At 43.0% G+C, this 17,085-nt stretch overlaps 1 protein-coding gene across 3 annotated transcripts in view; it reads right to left on the bottom strand.

The window, feature by feature from the left end:
• Positions 1–17,085, bottom strand: part of LOC118391491 (tyrosine-protein kinase Fer-like) — a 47,863-nt gene that overhangs the window by 4,843 nt on the left and 25,935 nt on the right. For 2 of the 3 annotated variants that reach the window (XM_052458321.1, XM_052458320.1), the window contains exons 9-18: positions 16,715–16,904; positions 15,854–15,949; positions 14,961–15,167; positions 14,109–14,231; positions 12,531–12,587; positions 12,264–12,379; positions 8,665–8,759; positions 8,427–8,550; positions 684–838; positions 347–469 (exon numbers count right to left, since the gene is read on the bottom strand). In XM_052458321.1, coding sequence (XP_052314281.1) covers positions 347–469; positions 684–838; positions 8,427–8,550; positions 8,665–8,759; positions 12,264–12,379; positions 12,531–12,587; positions 14,109–14,231; positions 14,961–15,167; positions 15,854–15,949; positions 16,715–16,904 — 1,286 coding nt within the window. The remainder of the gene's footprint in view (positions 1–346; positions 470–683; positions 839–8,426; positions 8,551–8,664; positions 8,760–12,263; positions 12,380–12,530; positions 12,588–14,108; positions 14,232–14,960; positions 15,168–15,853; positions 15,950–16,714; positions 16,905–17,085) is intronic. The other variant, XM_052458322.1, reaches the window with a different exon arrangement.

Genomic DNA, 17,085 nt, shown 5'->3' with positions numbered 1-17,085 from the left:
GCTGTGTGCTCAATTTGATACACCTGTCAGCAACGTGTGTGGCTGAAATAGCATAATCCACACATTTTGGCTGTGTAGCGTTGTGCCGTCTTATATCATTAGCAAGACCCTCACAACAGGAAAAATCGTAAGGTACAATCTGTTGATGACTGAGGGAGGGTTCACTTATGAATTATCTTGACAAGAGGTAAAAAAAAATACTGGAGAACAGACACCTCTGTCTACTGGCCTGACAATAAGCAACAGAGGAGTTGACTAAAGCAAAAACAGATCCGGCTAATAGAGATATTCTGGCAAATTAGGGAGATCAACACAACACTGAATCCTTGGAGGGATGTCTTCTTACCTTTCTCCACTTGCTCTCTGGCCTGCTGGTTGGTCATCCCTGGGTAAGGACACACTCCTAGACTAAACGTTTCCCATAGGAGGATGCCAAAACTCCACACATCACTCTCCGAGCTGTATCTCCCTGGAACAACGACCAAACACAACCCCACTGTCTCAGCCATCAAGTATTGAAGAAGAAATGCTGTGTCATCAAGAAGAATTTATCAAACTATGGTACCTCCTGCAGAGCTACAAATCATATACTCCCAAAAGAACATCGTTATTGAGTTATTTCTACAATAGGTACCCTTTGAGGGGTAAGGCTGTTAACCTAAAAGAAAGGCCCTCCAGTTTACCATAATTTAAAGCCTCTGGAGCCGTCCACTTGATGGGGATCTGTTTGAGGCCAGACGACGAGTAGATCCCATCGTCCTCTTGTCTTGACATCCCAAAGTCGCTGATCTTCAGCAGGTTGCTCTCTCCCACCAGACAATTCCTAGCCGCCAGATCCCTAAAGGGAGAGGAATTTATTTATTTAACCTTTATTTAACTAGGCAAGTCAGTTAAGAACTAATTCTTATTTTCAATGACGGCCTAGAAACAGTTCAGGGGCAGAACAACAGTTTGTACCTTGTCAGCTCGGGGGTTTGAACTTGCAACCTTCCGGTTACTAGTCCAACACTCTAACCACTAGGCTACCCTGCTGCCCCAATAATAATATAATTTCACTTCCACTCTCCCTCCATCCTCATCCAACAAATGTTTACTTGTGAATGCGCCGAATACAAATGTGTAGACCTCACAGAGAAATGCTTACTTACATGCCTTTAACCAACAACGCAGTTTTAAGAAATAAGAAATAATTCATGAGCAGCAGTAAAATAACAATAGCGAGGCTATATACAGGGGGTACCAGTAGGGAGTCAATGTGCGGGGGCACCGGTTAGTCCAGGTAATTGAGGTGATATGTAGATGTAGGTAGAGTTAAATTTAGTGGTAGAGAGAGACTGTTTATGACAGATGCTAGCCATATTGGCCGACAGGAATACTCATCATGGACATTAACATTTTCATATTAACAATATGCCATGAAATAAATGACTGAAATAGTAGGCAATCAGGACACCTAAAACCAACCAGATTTGTAACAGATGGGGAGCTCCACTACCACTGTCCATGTTAAGGTCACCATACTGCCTGTAAACTGATCATGGGAACATTTCTACTTTGCAGAGAGAAAAGTCATCCACCAGATTTGGTTGGCCCTGCTGCAGGTGGCTGGGATGACCCGGTACAATGTGTATGTGTGTACACTACGGGGTTGTGTGTGAAAATGTGTATGCCCCGTATATGCGTGGGTGCGACATCCATGCGTACACACTCGCAGGACAGATTGCGCCCTGCATCCCTCCCATTTCAATTTCATAGCCCTCATCTGCAGCCCCTCTGTGAGAAGAGGCCTACAGCTACGCCTGTATTTTTCAAAGCGCTTCTCCTGTCATTTCTGCTGACTGCCGGCACCGAGCCACAGAGTTGGGCTAAATTAGGCTGTCACTCAGGGAGACTGGCCCCGGTGAGATAAGTAAGAGCAATGCACCGGAGATGATTTGATAGCCCCGCTGTGCTGAGATAAATGTTAGACTGATTGCAGCAGCAGCTGTAGCACCTCTCTCTCTCTCTCTTCTTGCAACTGTCTGGATTGCTGGAGAAACTAGTTTTGACCTGAAAACACAATCTCAAATTGGCCAGGATAGAGCGATATGGCTCAGGGCTTGGTGTGTTACCATCAAAGGTGACAGTATTGTAAACTGCATTAAGCAGAGAGAGAGATACATGTTGTTCTCTCACACATCTTACTTTAGGGGGCCTCCTGGCATTACAGAGGGGAAGACATTTCATGGGGTTTAAATTCAGTTAGATTTGTAAATCAAATCTAATTTTATTTGTCACATGCACCGGATACAACAGACCTTACAGGGAAATGCTTACTTAGTCCCTAACCAACAATGCACTTAAGAAAAAATAAACAATGATTTACTCAAATAAACTGAATAATAAATAAATAAAATAATATATATATATATATATATATATATATATATATATATAAAAGAGCAACAAAAAAATAACAGTAGCGAGGCTATATACAGGGGGTACCGGTACAGAGTCAATGTGCGGGGGCAGTCAAGGGAATTGAGGGAATATGTACATGTAGGTAGAGGTAAAGTGACAAAATGCATAGATAATAAACAGAGTAGCAGCAGCATAAAATGGGGGTGGGGGGACAATGCAAATTGTCCAGGTAGCCATTTGATTAGATGTTTAAGAGTCTTATGGCTTGGTGGTAGAAGCTGTTAAGAAGCCTTTTGGACCGAGACTCCGGTACCGCTTGCCGTGCGGTAGCAGAGAGAACAGTCTGACTAGGGTGGCTGGAGTTTTTTACAATTTTTAGGGCCTTCCTCTGACACTGCCTGGTATAAAGCTCCTGGATGGCAGGAAGCTTGGCCCCAGTGATGTACTGGGCCGAAGTCACTACCCTCTGTAGTGCCTTGCGGTCAGAGGCCGAGCAGTTGCCATACCAGGCAGTGATGCAACCATGCTCTCGATGGTGCAGCTGTAGAACCTTTTGTGGGTCTGAGGACCCATGCCAAATCTTTTCAGTCTCCTGAGGGGGAATAGGAGTTGTCGTGCCCTCTTCACAACTGTCTTGGTATGTTTGGACCATTCTAGTTTGTTGGTGATGTGGACACCAAGGAACTTGAAGTTCTCAACCTGCTCCACTACAGCCCTGTTGATGAGAATGGGGGCGTGCTCGGTCGTCCTTTTCCTGTAGTTCACAATCATCTCCTTTGTCTTGATCACGTTGAGGGAGCAGTTGTTATCCTGGCACCAGACTGCCAGGTCTCTGACCTCCTCCCTTCAGGCCGTCTCATCTTTGTCGGTGATCAGGCCTACTGTTGTGTCATCAGTAAACTTAAATGATGGTGTTGGAGTCGTGCTTGGCCATGCAGTCATGGGTAAACAGGAGAGGACTGAGCATGCACCCCTAAGGGGCCACCGTGTTGAGGATCAGCATGGCAGATGTGTTGTTACCTACCCTTACCACCTGGGGGCGGCCCGTCAGGAAGTCCAGGATCCAGTTGCAGAGGGAGGTATTTAGTCCCAGGGTCCTTAGCTTAGTGATGAGCTTTAAGGGCACTATGGTGTTGAAAGCTGAGCTGTATTTAATGAATAGCATTCTCACGTAGGTGTTCCTTTTGTCCAGGTGGGAAAGGGCAGTGTGTAGTGCAATAGAGATTGTATCATCTGTGGATCTGTTGGGGCGGTATGCAAATTGGAGTGGGTCTAGTGTTTCTGGGATAATGGTGTTGACGTGAGCCATGGGGGGACACTCTTGACCCAAACTGCTACAGACCTATATCTATCCTACCCTGCCTTTCTAAGGTCTTTGAAAGCCAAGTCAACAAACAGATTACCGACCATTTCGAATCTCACCGTAACCTCTCTGCTATGAAATCTGGTTTCAGAGCTGGTCATGGGTGCACCTCAGCCACGCTCAAGGTCCTAAACGATATCTTAACCGCCATCGATAAGAAACATTACTGTGCAGCCGTATTCATTGATCTGGCCAAGGCTTTCGACTCTGTCAATCACCACATCCTCATCGGCAGACTCGACAGCCTTGGTTTCTCAAATGATTGCCTCGTCTGGTTCACCAACTACTTCTCTGGTAGAGTTCAGTGTGTCAAATCGGAGGGTCTGTTGTCCGGACCTCTGGCAGTCTCTATGGGGGTGCCACAGGGTTAAATTCTTGGACCGACTCTCTTCTCTGTATACATAAATGATGTCGCTCTTGCTGCTGATGAGTCTCTGATCCACCTCTACGCAGACGACACCATTCTGTATACTTCTGGCCCTTCTTTGGACACTGTGTTAACAACCTTCCAGGCAAGCTTCAATGCCATACAACTCTCCTTCCGTGGCCTCCAATTGCTCTTAAATACAAGTAAAACTAAATGCATGCTCTTCAACCGATCGCTGCCTGCACCTGCCCTCCTGTCCAACATCACTACTCTGGACGGTTCTGACTTAGAATATGTGAACAACTACAAATACCTAGGTGTCTGGTTAGACTGTAAACTCTCCTTCCAGACCCACATCAAACATCTCCAATCAAAAGTTAAATCTAGAATTGACTTCCTATTTCGCAACAAAGCATCCTTCACTCATGCTGCCAAACATACCCTTGTAAAACTGACCATCCTACCAATCCTCGACTTCGGTGATGTCATTTACAAAATAGCCTCCAATACCCTACTCAACAAATTGGATGGAGTCTATCACAGTGCCATCAGTTGTCACCAAAGCCCCATATACTATCCACCATTGCGACCTGTATGATCTCGTTGGTTGGACCTCGCTTCATACTCGTCACCAAACCCACTGGCTCCAGGTCATCTACAAGACCCTGCAAGGTAAAGGCCCCCCTTATCTCAGCTCGCTGGTCAACATAGCATCACCCAACTGTAGCATGCGCTCCAGCAGGTATATCTCTCTGGTCACCCCCAAAACCAATTCTTTCTTTGGCCGCCTCTCCTTCCAGTTCTCTGCTGCCAATGCCTGGAACGAACTACAAAAATCTCTGAAACTGGAAACACTTATCTCCCTCACTAGCTTTAAGTACCAGCTGTCAGAGCAGCTCACAGATTGCTGCACCTGTACATAGCCCATCTATAATTTAGCCCTAACAACTACCTATTTCCCTATTTTATTTATTTTGCTCCTTTGCACCCCATTATTTTTATTTCTACTTTGCACATTCCACTGCAAATCTACCATTCCAGTGTTTTACTTGCTACATTGTATTTACTTTGCCACCATGGCCTTTGTTTTGCCTTTACCTCTCTTTTCTCACCTCATTTGCTCACATCGTATATAGACTTGTTTATACTGTATTATTGACTGTATGTTTGTTTACTCCATGTGTAACTCTGTGTCGTTGTATGTGTTGAACTGCTTTGCTTTATCTTGGCCAGGTCGCAATTGTAAATGAGAACTTGTTCTCAACTTGCCTACCTGGTTGAATAAAGGTGAAAAAAAAATAATGACCGGCCTAGTAGGCTTCATGCTTGGTTAAGAACAGTTTCATGTATGAAGTCGTGTATCATATATAGAAGTAAAAATAAGAACTGAAATTCTATTCAAAGCATGTGCAATCTCTTGAACAATAGACAGATTGGGCTATTTGTTGGAATTAGGGCTGTATATCGTATTTTACTACATACCAGTCTTAATGCATGGACTGGTTTGGGCTTTTACTTTACCATCTATAAGGGTATTTCAGTGTTTAATTTGTTAAATGTGATATGCAACTCTGCCATGTGTAATGTCCGTTTAATATTTTACTCCGTTTGCTACTTGAGTCTTCTTTTCTACCCGTTCTCCTGCTTCCCACACCAAGCCCTGCCCCGTCACTCAGTTTTGCACATCGAGAGACTGAAATTTTTCCCCATTCCTCCTTGCAAAACAGCTCGAGCTCAGTGAGGTTGGATGGAGAGCATTTGTGAACAGCAGTTTTCAGTTCTTTCCACAGATTCTCGATTGGATTCAGGTCTGGACTTAGACTTGGCCATTCTAACACCTGGATATGTTTATTTTTGAACCATTCCATTGTAGATTTTGCTTTATGTTTTGGATCATTGTCTTGTTGGAAGACAAATCTCCGTCCCAGTCTCAGGTCTTTTGCAGACTCCATCAGGTTTTCTTCCAGAATGGTCCTGTATTTGGCTCCATCCATCTTCCCATCAATTTTAACCATCTTCCCTGTTCCTGCTGAAAAAAAGCAGGCCCAAACCATGATGCTGCCACCACCATGTTTGACAGTGGGGATGTTGTGTTCAGGGTGATGAGCTGTGTTGCTTTTACGCCAAGCATAACGTTTTGCATTGTTGCCAAAAAGTTCAATTTTGGTTTCATCTGACCAGAGCACCTTCTTCCACATGTTTGGTGTGTCTCCCAGGTGGCTTGTGGCAAACTTTAAACAACACTTTTTATGGATATCTTTAAGAAATGGCTTTCTTCTTGCCACTCTTCCATAAAGGCCAGATTTGTGCAATATACGACTGATTGTTGTCCTATGGACAGAGTCTCCCACCTCAGCTGTAGATCTCTGCAGTTCATCCAGAGTGATCATGGGCCTCTTGGCTGCATCTCTGATCAGTCTTCTCCTTGTATGAGCTGAAGGTTTAGAGGGACAGCCAGGTCTTGGTAGATTTGCAGTGGTCTGATACTCCTTCCATTTCAATATTATCGCTTGCACAGTGCTCCTTGGGATGTTTAAAGCTTGGGAAATCTTTTTGTATCCAAATCCGGCTTTAAACTTCTTCACAACAGTATCCCGGACCTGCCTGGTGTGTTCCTTGTTCTTCATGATGCTCTCTGCGCTTTTAACGGACCTCTGAGACTATCACAGTGCAGGTGCATTTATACGGAGGCTTGATTACACACAGGTGGATTGTATTTATCATCATTAGTCATTTAGGTCAACATTGGATCATTCAGAGATCCTCACTGAACTTCTGGAGAGAGTTTGCTGCACTGAAAGTAAAGGGGCTGAATAATTTTGCACGCCCAATTTTTCAGTTTTTGATTTGTTTGAAATATCCAATAAATATCGTTCCACTTCATGATTGTGTCCTACTTGTTGTTGATTCTTCACAAAAAAATACAGTTTTATATCTTTATGTTTGAAGCCTGAAATGTGGCAAAAGGTTGCAAAGTTCAAGGGGGCCCGAATACTTTCGCAAGGCACTGTAAATGCTTCAAAATTCACATAAATTGACGTTAGCCGATGAAGATGAACTCATAGAACAAAACGTATATCTCATAAGCCTGTGTTTACCACTAGAGGTGTGACAAAGGGACAATTTTGCTTAACGTTTAAATTGCAATTTCTAACATCGGGTTTTCCTTTAACACGATAACAAAAATTCAGCTGACTTTTCGAAAAATTCCACATCAATTTACAATGCTGAATAACGGTCCTATTAAATATGTATGACCGCTGAACACACACTTTCAGCCTTAGCGAAGAGACAGAGCATGCAAGCCAGAGTAAAGGAGAGGCAGAAGAAGGCAGAAGCGTACTCATATGTTTTGGTAATCTGCATCTCGCAATGTTTTGTTTTACTACATGCCTTGCAAATACACCCAAGAAGTCTCTTCCTCTCTGGTTTAATTTGAATTACACAACTTCCCCAGGACTTTATAGCCTATTGGCTATAACAAGAAAATAATGTTTTGTGATAACTGAACTGTGATTTTAATTAAGTGAAAAAACAACAACATTGTTTTCAGTTAGGGATTTTTCTTAACACTAAGGATCCCAACTTTGTTTAAACGTTTTAGCGTTCACACCCCTATTTATTCAAAAAACTTCCAAAAACTCCATTTAATTTCCCCATAGGCTTTGACCAACGAGCCATGGTTGAGTTAGGGCCTACAAAAAGATGCCATTACTATTTCTCTCTATAAGCGAAGCATGAATATGTTAGCTAGCTACATGAGGACAGAAAACATGTAATGTAACATCTAATTAGAGTCCCCTGGAAACACTTTGGTTCCTTCCCTCTCAATAATTCATCTCTGGTTTATTAATTTGTTCTCATGTCAAACAACGTATTCAAGGTGCTGCCCACTATATTCCAACTAGAAAACTAACTAGGCCTAGATTTTTGCCGATTTCATGCAGATCTGCGTGGCAATGTGTGAAAATTATAACAAAATGTAGATTTTGATAAACACTGAAAATGATTTTTGTTTAAAGTTGGATTGAACTGTATATGGAGAATGAAGAAAGCCCCATTGAAATCACTTACAATTGCTGTGTTGCCACCCTAGGGTTATAAACTACTCCAAGTATATTTAGAACTTTTAATATTAAAAAATATAAAATACCATTCACAAATTTGAACAAATGTTGTGATATGATATTTTGGCTATGTCGCCTATCCCTAGTTGGAATACTCTATGGAGAATAATAAACATACAATATTCCAGATTGATGTTGACAACGCTAAAACAGGCGAAGATCTCCATACCTGTGGATACAGTTTTTGAGTTCAAGGTAAGCCATTCCTGCAGCAGCATCTAAAGAAAACTTCACCAGCTGTTTGGTCTTCAGGTCTTCCTTCTTCTTCCGTAGAAACGACAAGAAGTCCCCTCCTTCAAATAGGATATAAAATGTATATTCACATTTGTAACTGTGTTGTAAACACAATTTACTTTGGAAATTGCACACTAATATCGAGTCCTAAAAAGTTATGCTACAGGACTTACCTGACACTAGCTCCATCACAATGTAAATAGGCTGTCGTTGTGTGCAAACGCCTATCAGCTTCACAATGTTTGCGTGGTCATATTGCTTGAGGATCCTGAAGAAACAAGAAAGTACCAGTATGAGATAATTACATAACTGTCAAATCACTAAACACTAGATTAAAAGCATGTGAAGTAAAATAATGTTTGATTTTATTTTTATTTATTTGTTATTTTACCAGGTAAATTGACTGAGAACACGTTCTCATTTACAGCAACAACCTGGGGAATAGTTGCAGGGGAGAGGAGGGTGCGAATGAGCCAATTGTAAACTGGGGATTATTAGGTGACCGTGATGGTTTGAGGGCCAGATTGGGAATTTAGCCAGGACACCGGGGTGAACACCCCTACTCTTACGATAAGTGCCATGGAATCTTTAATGACCTCAGAGAGTCAGGACACCTGTTTAACGTCCCATCTGAAAGACAGACATAGGGTAGTGTCCCCAATCACTGCCCTGGGGCATTGGGATATTTTTTTTTAGAACAGAGGACACCACTTCCAGCAGCATCTGGTCTCCCATCCAGGGACTGACCAGGACCAACCCTGCTTAGCTTCAGAAGCAAGCCAGCAGTGGTATGCAGGCTGGTGTGCTGTTGAGATGAGTGATAATGCATTATCTACCAAGGGAATTCTCTTCGATTATAATCACAGCCGTATATATTCCCCCCCAAGCAGAAACATTGATGGCTCTGAACTAACTTTATTTGACTCTTTGCAAACTGGAATCCATATATCCGGAGGCTGCATTCATTGTAGCTGGGGATTTTAACAAGGCTAATCTGAAAACAAGACTCCCTAAATTTTATCAGCATATCGATTGCGCAACCAGGGCTGGAAAAACCTTGGATCATTGCTATACCAACTTCCGCGACGCATATAAGGCCCTGCCCCGCCCTCCTTTCGGAAAAGCTGACCACGACTCCATTTTGTTGATCCCTGCCTACAGACAGAAACTAAAACAAGAAGCTCCCGCGCTGAGGTCTGTTCAACGCTGGTCCGACCAATCTGATTCCACACTCCAAGACTGCTTCCATCACGTGGACTGGGATATGTTCCGTATTGTGTCAGACGACAACATTGACGAATACGCTGATTCGGTGTGCGAGTTCATTAGAACGTGTGTTGAAGATGTCGTTCCCATAGCCACGATTAAAACATTCCCAAACCAGAAACCGTGGATTGATGGCAGCATTCGCGTGAAACTGAAAGCGCGAACCACTGCTTTTAATCAAGGCAAGGTGACTGGAAACATGACCGAATACAAAGAGAGTAACTATTCCCTCCGCAAGGCAATCAAACAAGCTAAGCATCAGTATAGAGACAAAGTAGAATCTCAATTCAACGGCTCAGACACAAGAGGTATGTGGCAGGGTCTACAGTCAATCACGGATTACAAAAAGAAAACCAGCACCGTCACGGACCAGGATGTCTTGCTCCCAGGCAGACTAAATAACTTTTTTGTCCGCTTTGAGGACAATACAGTGCCACTGACACGGCCCGCAACTAAAACATGCAGACTCTCCTTCACTGCAGCCGACTTGAGGAAAACATTTAAACGTGTCAACCCTCGCAAGGCTGCAGGCCCAGACGGCATCCCCAGCCGCGCCCTCAGAGCATGCGCAGACCAGCTGGCTGGTGTGTTTACGGACATATTCAATCAATCCCTATCCCAGTCTGTTGTTCCCACATGCTTCAAGAGGGCCACTATTGTTCCTGTTCCCAAGAAAGCTAAGGTAACTGAGCTAAACGACTACCGCCCCGTAGCACTCACTTCTGTCATCATGAAGTGCTTTGAGAGACTAGTCAAGGACCATATCACCTCCACCCTACCTGACACCCTAGACCCACTCCAATTTGCTTACCGCCCAAATAGGTCCACAGACGATGCAATCTCAACCACACTGCCCTAACCCATCTGGACAAGAGGAATACCTATGTGAGAATGCTGTTCATCGACTACAGCTCGGCATTTAACACCATAGTGCCCTCCAAGCTCGAGACCCTGGGTCTCGACCCCGCCCTGTGCAACTGGGTACTGGACTTCCTGACGGGTCGCCCCCAGGTGGTGAGGGTAGGCAACAACATCTCCACCCCACTGATCCTCAACACTGGGGCCCCACAAGGGTGCGTTCTGAGCCCTCTCCTGTACTCCCTGTTCACCCACGACTGCGTGGCCACGCACGCCTCCAACTCAATCATCAAGTTTGCGGACGACACAACAGTGGTAGGCTTGATTACCAACAACGACGAGACGGCCTACAGGGAGGAGGTGAGGGCCCTCGGAGTGTGGTGTCAGGAAAATAACCTCACACTCAACGTCAACAAAACTAAGGAGATGATTGTGGACTTCAGGAAACAGCAGAGGGAACACCCCCCTATCCACATCGATGGAACAGTAGTTGAGAGGGTAGTAAGTTTTAAGTTCCTTGGCGTACACATCACAGACAAACTGAATTGGTCCACCCACACAGACAGCATCGTGAAGAAGGCGCAGCAGCGCCTCTTCAACCTCAGGAGGCTGAAGAAATTCGGCTTGTCACCAAAAGCACTCACAAACTTCTACAGATGCACAATCGAGAGCATCCTGTCGGGCTGTATCACCGTCTGGTACGGCAACTGCTCCGCCCACAACCGTAAGGCTCTCCAGAGGGTAGTGAGGTCTGCACAATGCATCACCGGGGGCAAACTACCTGCCCTCCAGGACACCTACACCACCCGATGTCACAGGAAGGCCATAAAGATCATCAAGGACAGCAACCACCCGAGCCACTGCCTGTTCACCCCGCTATCATCCAGAAGGCGAGGTCAGTACAGGTGCATCAAAGCTGGGACCGAGAGACTGAAAAATAAGCTTCTATCTCAAGGCCATCAGACTGTTAAACAGCCACAACTAACATTGAGTGGCTGCTGCCAACACACTGACTCAACTCCAGCCACTTTAATAATGGGAATTGATGGGAAATGATGTAAAATATATCACTATCCACTTTAAACAATGCTACCTCATATAATGTTTACATACGTATACATATGAGATGAATAATGTAGGGTATATACTGTACTCTATATCATCTACTGCATCCTTATGTAATACATGTATCCCTAGCCACTTTAACTATGCCACTTTGTTTACATACTCATCTCATATGTATATACTGCACTCAATACCATCTACTGTATCTTGCCTATGCCACTCTGTACCATCACTCATTCATATATCTTTATGTACATATTCTTTATCCCCTTACACTTGTGTCTATAAGGTAGTAGTTTTGGAATTGTTAGCTAGATTACTTGTTGGTTATTACTGCATTGTCGGAACAAGAAGCACAAGCATTTCGCTACACTCGCACTAACATCTGCTAACCATGTGTATGTGACAAATAAAATGTTATTTGAACAGACGTTTCAAGGTTCTCGATGGGACCTGCAATTAATTGACAGCAGACATTTTCATCTTCTGATCGGAACTGGGACATGTGACCGCTCACCTGGCATGATATGAACTAGGACATTCGGCGCATGTGACAAATAAAAATGAGATTTTGTCGTCTAACCTGGCTTCTGATAGGAACTTAATCTTCAGCTCCTGTGGAAGATCCTCTTTACATGTTTTGACTGCCACAGGAGTCTTGTCCCGCAATGTTCCTTGGAATACCTCACCAAAGTTGCCCTAAGAACAAAGAAAAACAGAGATACAGTAACAGAAGTTGGTTTAATAAAACATATATTGACATCAATGATGATGAATGTCAAAAATAATCCAAGATAATATCTGTCCTACAGATGTGGTGAAAATGAAAAGGATATCTAAAATCACTCACTTTGCCAAGAAGCTCTCCAAGAGTAACATCCTCATGGTTGAGTATCCATTTTTTATCCTACAAAAGATAGAACAAAACATAGGCAATTGTAAACACAAGACACAGAACATGCACAAACAGTACAATGAAAACCATACAAAAGCTACTGTGTAACATTGGAGCACCGACCGACTACTTTATATTCAGAATTACTATAATCCGAGGCACAATTACAAAAAAAAAAATCAACCACAAAAAACCTGGATGCCTCAAAAACATCAGAGAAGTCTTTCCATCTTTGGCCCAGCTCAACATAACATTCCAATGTCTCATCCAGTAACACAATGATCAAATCCAAATCGCATTCTTCCAAGAGTGAGGTGGTGCCTAATGGTCAAATTTCACCGCTTTGCCATGAAGTGCTTGAAGAAAGACCATTTAAAAACACTTATTATTCCCAGGCTTCAGCAGATCCATTACAGTAGTAATGACAACAACCATTAGCCCCGTGTTGGTGATGGCTGAGGCAATTAAAACACCATTATGTTCATCACCAGCGGGCTAGCTGAGGAGGACTCGAGGTCTTCTCTATGATTAAACCTGGCTATTGACAGTGTTGGCCTATTTTTGCAACACAGAGCGGATATTAAAAAGACATTTGCACTATTATACATGAGAAATGTGTCCTGAAAAACACCATACAGGTCTGGAAACCAAGCGTTAATACTGTCAATTAGGCCAGGGACCTCACGATACGATATTATCAAGATACTTAGGTGCCGATACGATATGTATTGCGATTCTCACGATTCTATATGTATTGCGATACAATACTGTGATTTCATTGCGATTCGACGTACCAATCACATCACTCACCATATGTCTGCTGCTGAGGGATGAGAGCCATGAGAAAACAAGTTTTGATCAGTAATGGGAAAAAAAGTGTTGAAAGCAAATTGGATCCTTATTTAAAAAGAATATGGAGAACATACTGGAGTTCTGGTGCAGGTACAGCCAACTAGCGCAAAAATTATATTGCGATATTGTCAAAACGATACAGGTTGTCAAAAATAATAACCTGATATTTTACTGTACATATTTTTCCCCCTCACTACCATCGTCAATGGGTAAAATAGCAAGGTGTCTTCTGGAGCACAGTATGATCACTGTCATTCCAAAGAGAACAACCTGGTATTGTAACTGGTATTATAACTGGTATTGTAACTGTCTGAGAAGCTCTATTCTACCACTTTTGAGATTTAAAAAAAATGTTTGATTTAAAAAAAAAAGAGTGTAGTTAGAACTTCCAACAAAAAGTTGTTCAACTGTGATCACAGCACTTTACTGATTCAAACTAAAATATTTAGTTGATGTCAAAGGGGCTTATTCATGGCCATCTATTAGCCTCCTGCCACAAACACCACAAGATAATGTACAACCTAAGCATATTGATGAGTTTCACAGTGTGATTAAAGGCCTCCATGACAGCTTGATGGCTTTAGCAATAATTACATTCCCACCCCTGTTGTGAGACCACTCATTGACTTTAGATCTGAATCACAGGGTGTATGAACAAAGATAGGAGAGGAAATATTTTACCTTGATGACTGGGTTTAAAAGCACCACCCCAGACTTCTTGGTAATAACTTGCTTTGAAGTGTAATGGTGTTCAATTAACTGAGGAATGGTCGGGAAGCCAGTGCCTTCAAAACGATACTGGTTCTGTGGACAAAGTGTAGGCAGAGAGCATGGGATTGATTCATTACAAAGTTGAGTTGGAAGCTTTTCGAATCATCATCTTTTGTGTTACGGAAACAACTTTACAAGCAATTACGATTAGCCGTCATCTGAACAAATTAAATTAAAAACGCATCAACCATAGAATTTATGAATTTTGTCTTGTTGCTTTTTGTTCTATGTTGCTCTGTCTGTATGCTACAACTTGCTTGTCCTATGTTGCTCTGTCTGTATGCTACGTCTTGCTTGTCCTATGTTGCTATTATCTATATTGTAATTGTTTTTAATAACCTGCCCAGGGACTGTGGTTGAAAATTAGCCGGCTGGCTAAAACCGGCACTTTTACTGAAACATTGATTAATGTGCACTGTCCCTGTAAAAACAAAATAAACTCAACTCAAACTCAATTCCTTGCCAATTAATTTCCGTTTCCACCAAGGTGCCTGTGATCTCTCGTCTCTGTCTTAGTAACAGACACAAAGCAACCATTGGCTGACGCACATCACATCAAATATACCTGACTACACCTTTATATTTTGTCTCGTTTACTGCTGAAACCTAGTGGCTCTGCAGTGAGACAAACACCTAGCCTGGTCTCAGATCAGTTTGTGCCATCATGTCAATTCCTTGTCATGCCAAACATGACTCAAAAAGATATTGGACCAGGCTAAGAAACGCCTTTAGTTTATTCAGAACTGAACAAGTAGAACTCACATCTGCAAACTGGATGATGAAGTGTCTCCGCTGTCCCTCTGAGAAGACAGACAGGACGTACTCGCCAGGCTTGCCGTGGCTCTCCCGGACCAGGAAGTCTCCCTGCTCTTTGAGCAGCTCCTGGGCCTCGGTCCTGGGGATGGCCCCATGGTACCACTCCTGGTCCCCCAGGGGCTTCTCACTAGTTGGGATCACGTCGAAAAACTGCTGGATACGCACAATGGAATGATATGACATGATGATATATAATGATATGATAATGATTTGAAAATGAAAGTTAGGGATCAATAATCAATTCCTGTTCAATTACTAGTCAAGAGAGCTTTAAGATCTGTCACTCCACTCAGATCAAAGGCATAATTTGGATGATACACAAGAATATTTTGAAGATAAACACACAATGCAGAGGATGAGAGTACTAGAATGAATGGTCAATAGGGAATTGTCAATGTAAATAGGAGTTGGGTTTCAGTTCAACAGCTGTTTAGAATCTGTGGAATGTCACTCCTGAACTCAGAGCTACGTGTACCACGTTGTCATTGGTCTGTACATTGAGTTGGGAGCAGGATACTGGTTATTTGGCCATTGGCCCAGTGGTACTGCAAGGACTTCTGATTAGTAAACCCCAGGCTAGGGTGGGGGGTTATAAATGGCATCCTGTTCCTTTGTTCTGTGGAGAAATGCTGAGGACAGAGGAGACTGAACATCTACCTACCAGCATAACATCTTGATTTGTCCTTCTCAAATAAACCCATTTTTCTCCCCTGATTTGTTTTGGGGTCTGTGTTAATGAAGAACATCAATTGCTAACACACAGGTTAGTTTCCACACTCACTACACAAGAACACAACACTTTTAATTTTTTTTTTTTCCTAACAGACTTCAGAACTTACCGATGATGAGCCAAGGACTGATTTGGGAGAGCGGAGGATGCCGGCTAAGGAATGACGTAAGGTGTCAAACTTTGATGTCCTGTCTTTGCCTTTGTCCTGAAAATACAGACATATGGTTGAAAATCTGTTGAGAATAAACAGTTGAGCAAGCCGAATACAGTATACTATAGTGTACAGAGGTTTATAGCTATGACAATGTGCTTACACTGCCCTCCTCTGCTCATCCAACTCTCTGCAGAGAGAGCTAGAGTTGAAAGGAGGCTCAACAGCACCACCATATCATCTACCACATACTGCAGTCAACAAAATGCTTTTAGATTGACATTTCAGTGACATTTGATGAGAAAAGTTTTTATTTTTATGTTTTATTTTTAATGAAAGTTCAAAGATTCAGCACAACAGCATCCTTTAGATTTAAAAAAAACAACTGATTTGCCTGAATGAGTATGTTCATGGAGACAGCAGAAGACAAAAACATTCTGGCCTATAACTATACAATGAATAGTAAGCAGTAAACTGACACAGTACCAGTATGTGTAAGTGTATAGAAGTAAATATCAGCTGCAAAAGTATCTAGGGCTAACAAAATCATCAAGCTACATTTTTAATCAACAAACCCTATACAGTATCTCTGAAAAGGTCAGAGACAAAGAAAGAGGAGTTCATAGTAGGACAGGCTGAGTGGAAAGTGCTGCATTCCTTCTGATTACAAAGGAAGTAATATCCCTGAATCCACACTGATGTCCTCCGTTCCACCATGGTTCACAATCACATATCAGATTGGATTCCGACTTGACAAGTAAGTCCTTCCTATTCAAAAACCAACAACGGTCAACTCCACAACAATAACCACTCACTCACCATGGAGTTGACGGAGCGCGCATCGTCCTCGTAGTTAACCATGGGGGGAGGCTCCTTGCCCTCGTTCTCCTGCATCTTGTGGTCGAGCAGGTCCTTCTGGGCGCCCAGCTTGGCTTCTGTGCAGCGTAACAACTGGACCGTTTGCCTCAGCTCCTCCAAAGACTGCTTCTGACTGAGCAGCAGCACCGCACTGATGGAGGGAGAGATGGAAAGAGAGAATGAGTGTGGTGTGAGAGACAGGGAGAGAGAAGTGGAGAGATGGAGAGAGACAATGTGAGAGAGTGAAAAGATAGAGAGATTGAGACAGAGAGGGAAAGAGAGAGAGAGAAAGAGGTCAGGCTCTGGCACTAGTCTGAAATCAAACAGTATTA

This window comes from Oncorhynchus keta, chromosome 12 (assembly GCF_023373465.1).
Source record: "Oncorhynchus keta strain PuntledgeMale-10-30-2019 chromosome 12, Oket_V2, whole genome shotgun sequence".
In the NCBI taxonomy this organism is placed as follows: Eukaryota; Metazoa; Chordata; class Actinopteri; order Salmoniformes; family Salmonidae; genus Oncorhynchus; species Oncorhynchus keta.
The sequence above is the reverse complement of the archived record's forward strand: the minus strand, read 5'-3'. Positions and strand labels throughout refer to the sequence as shown.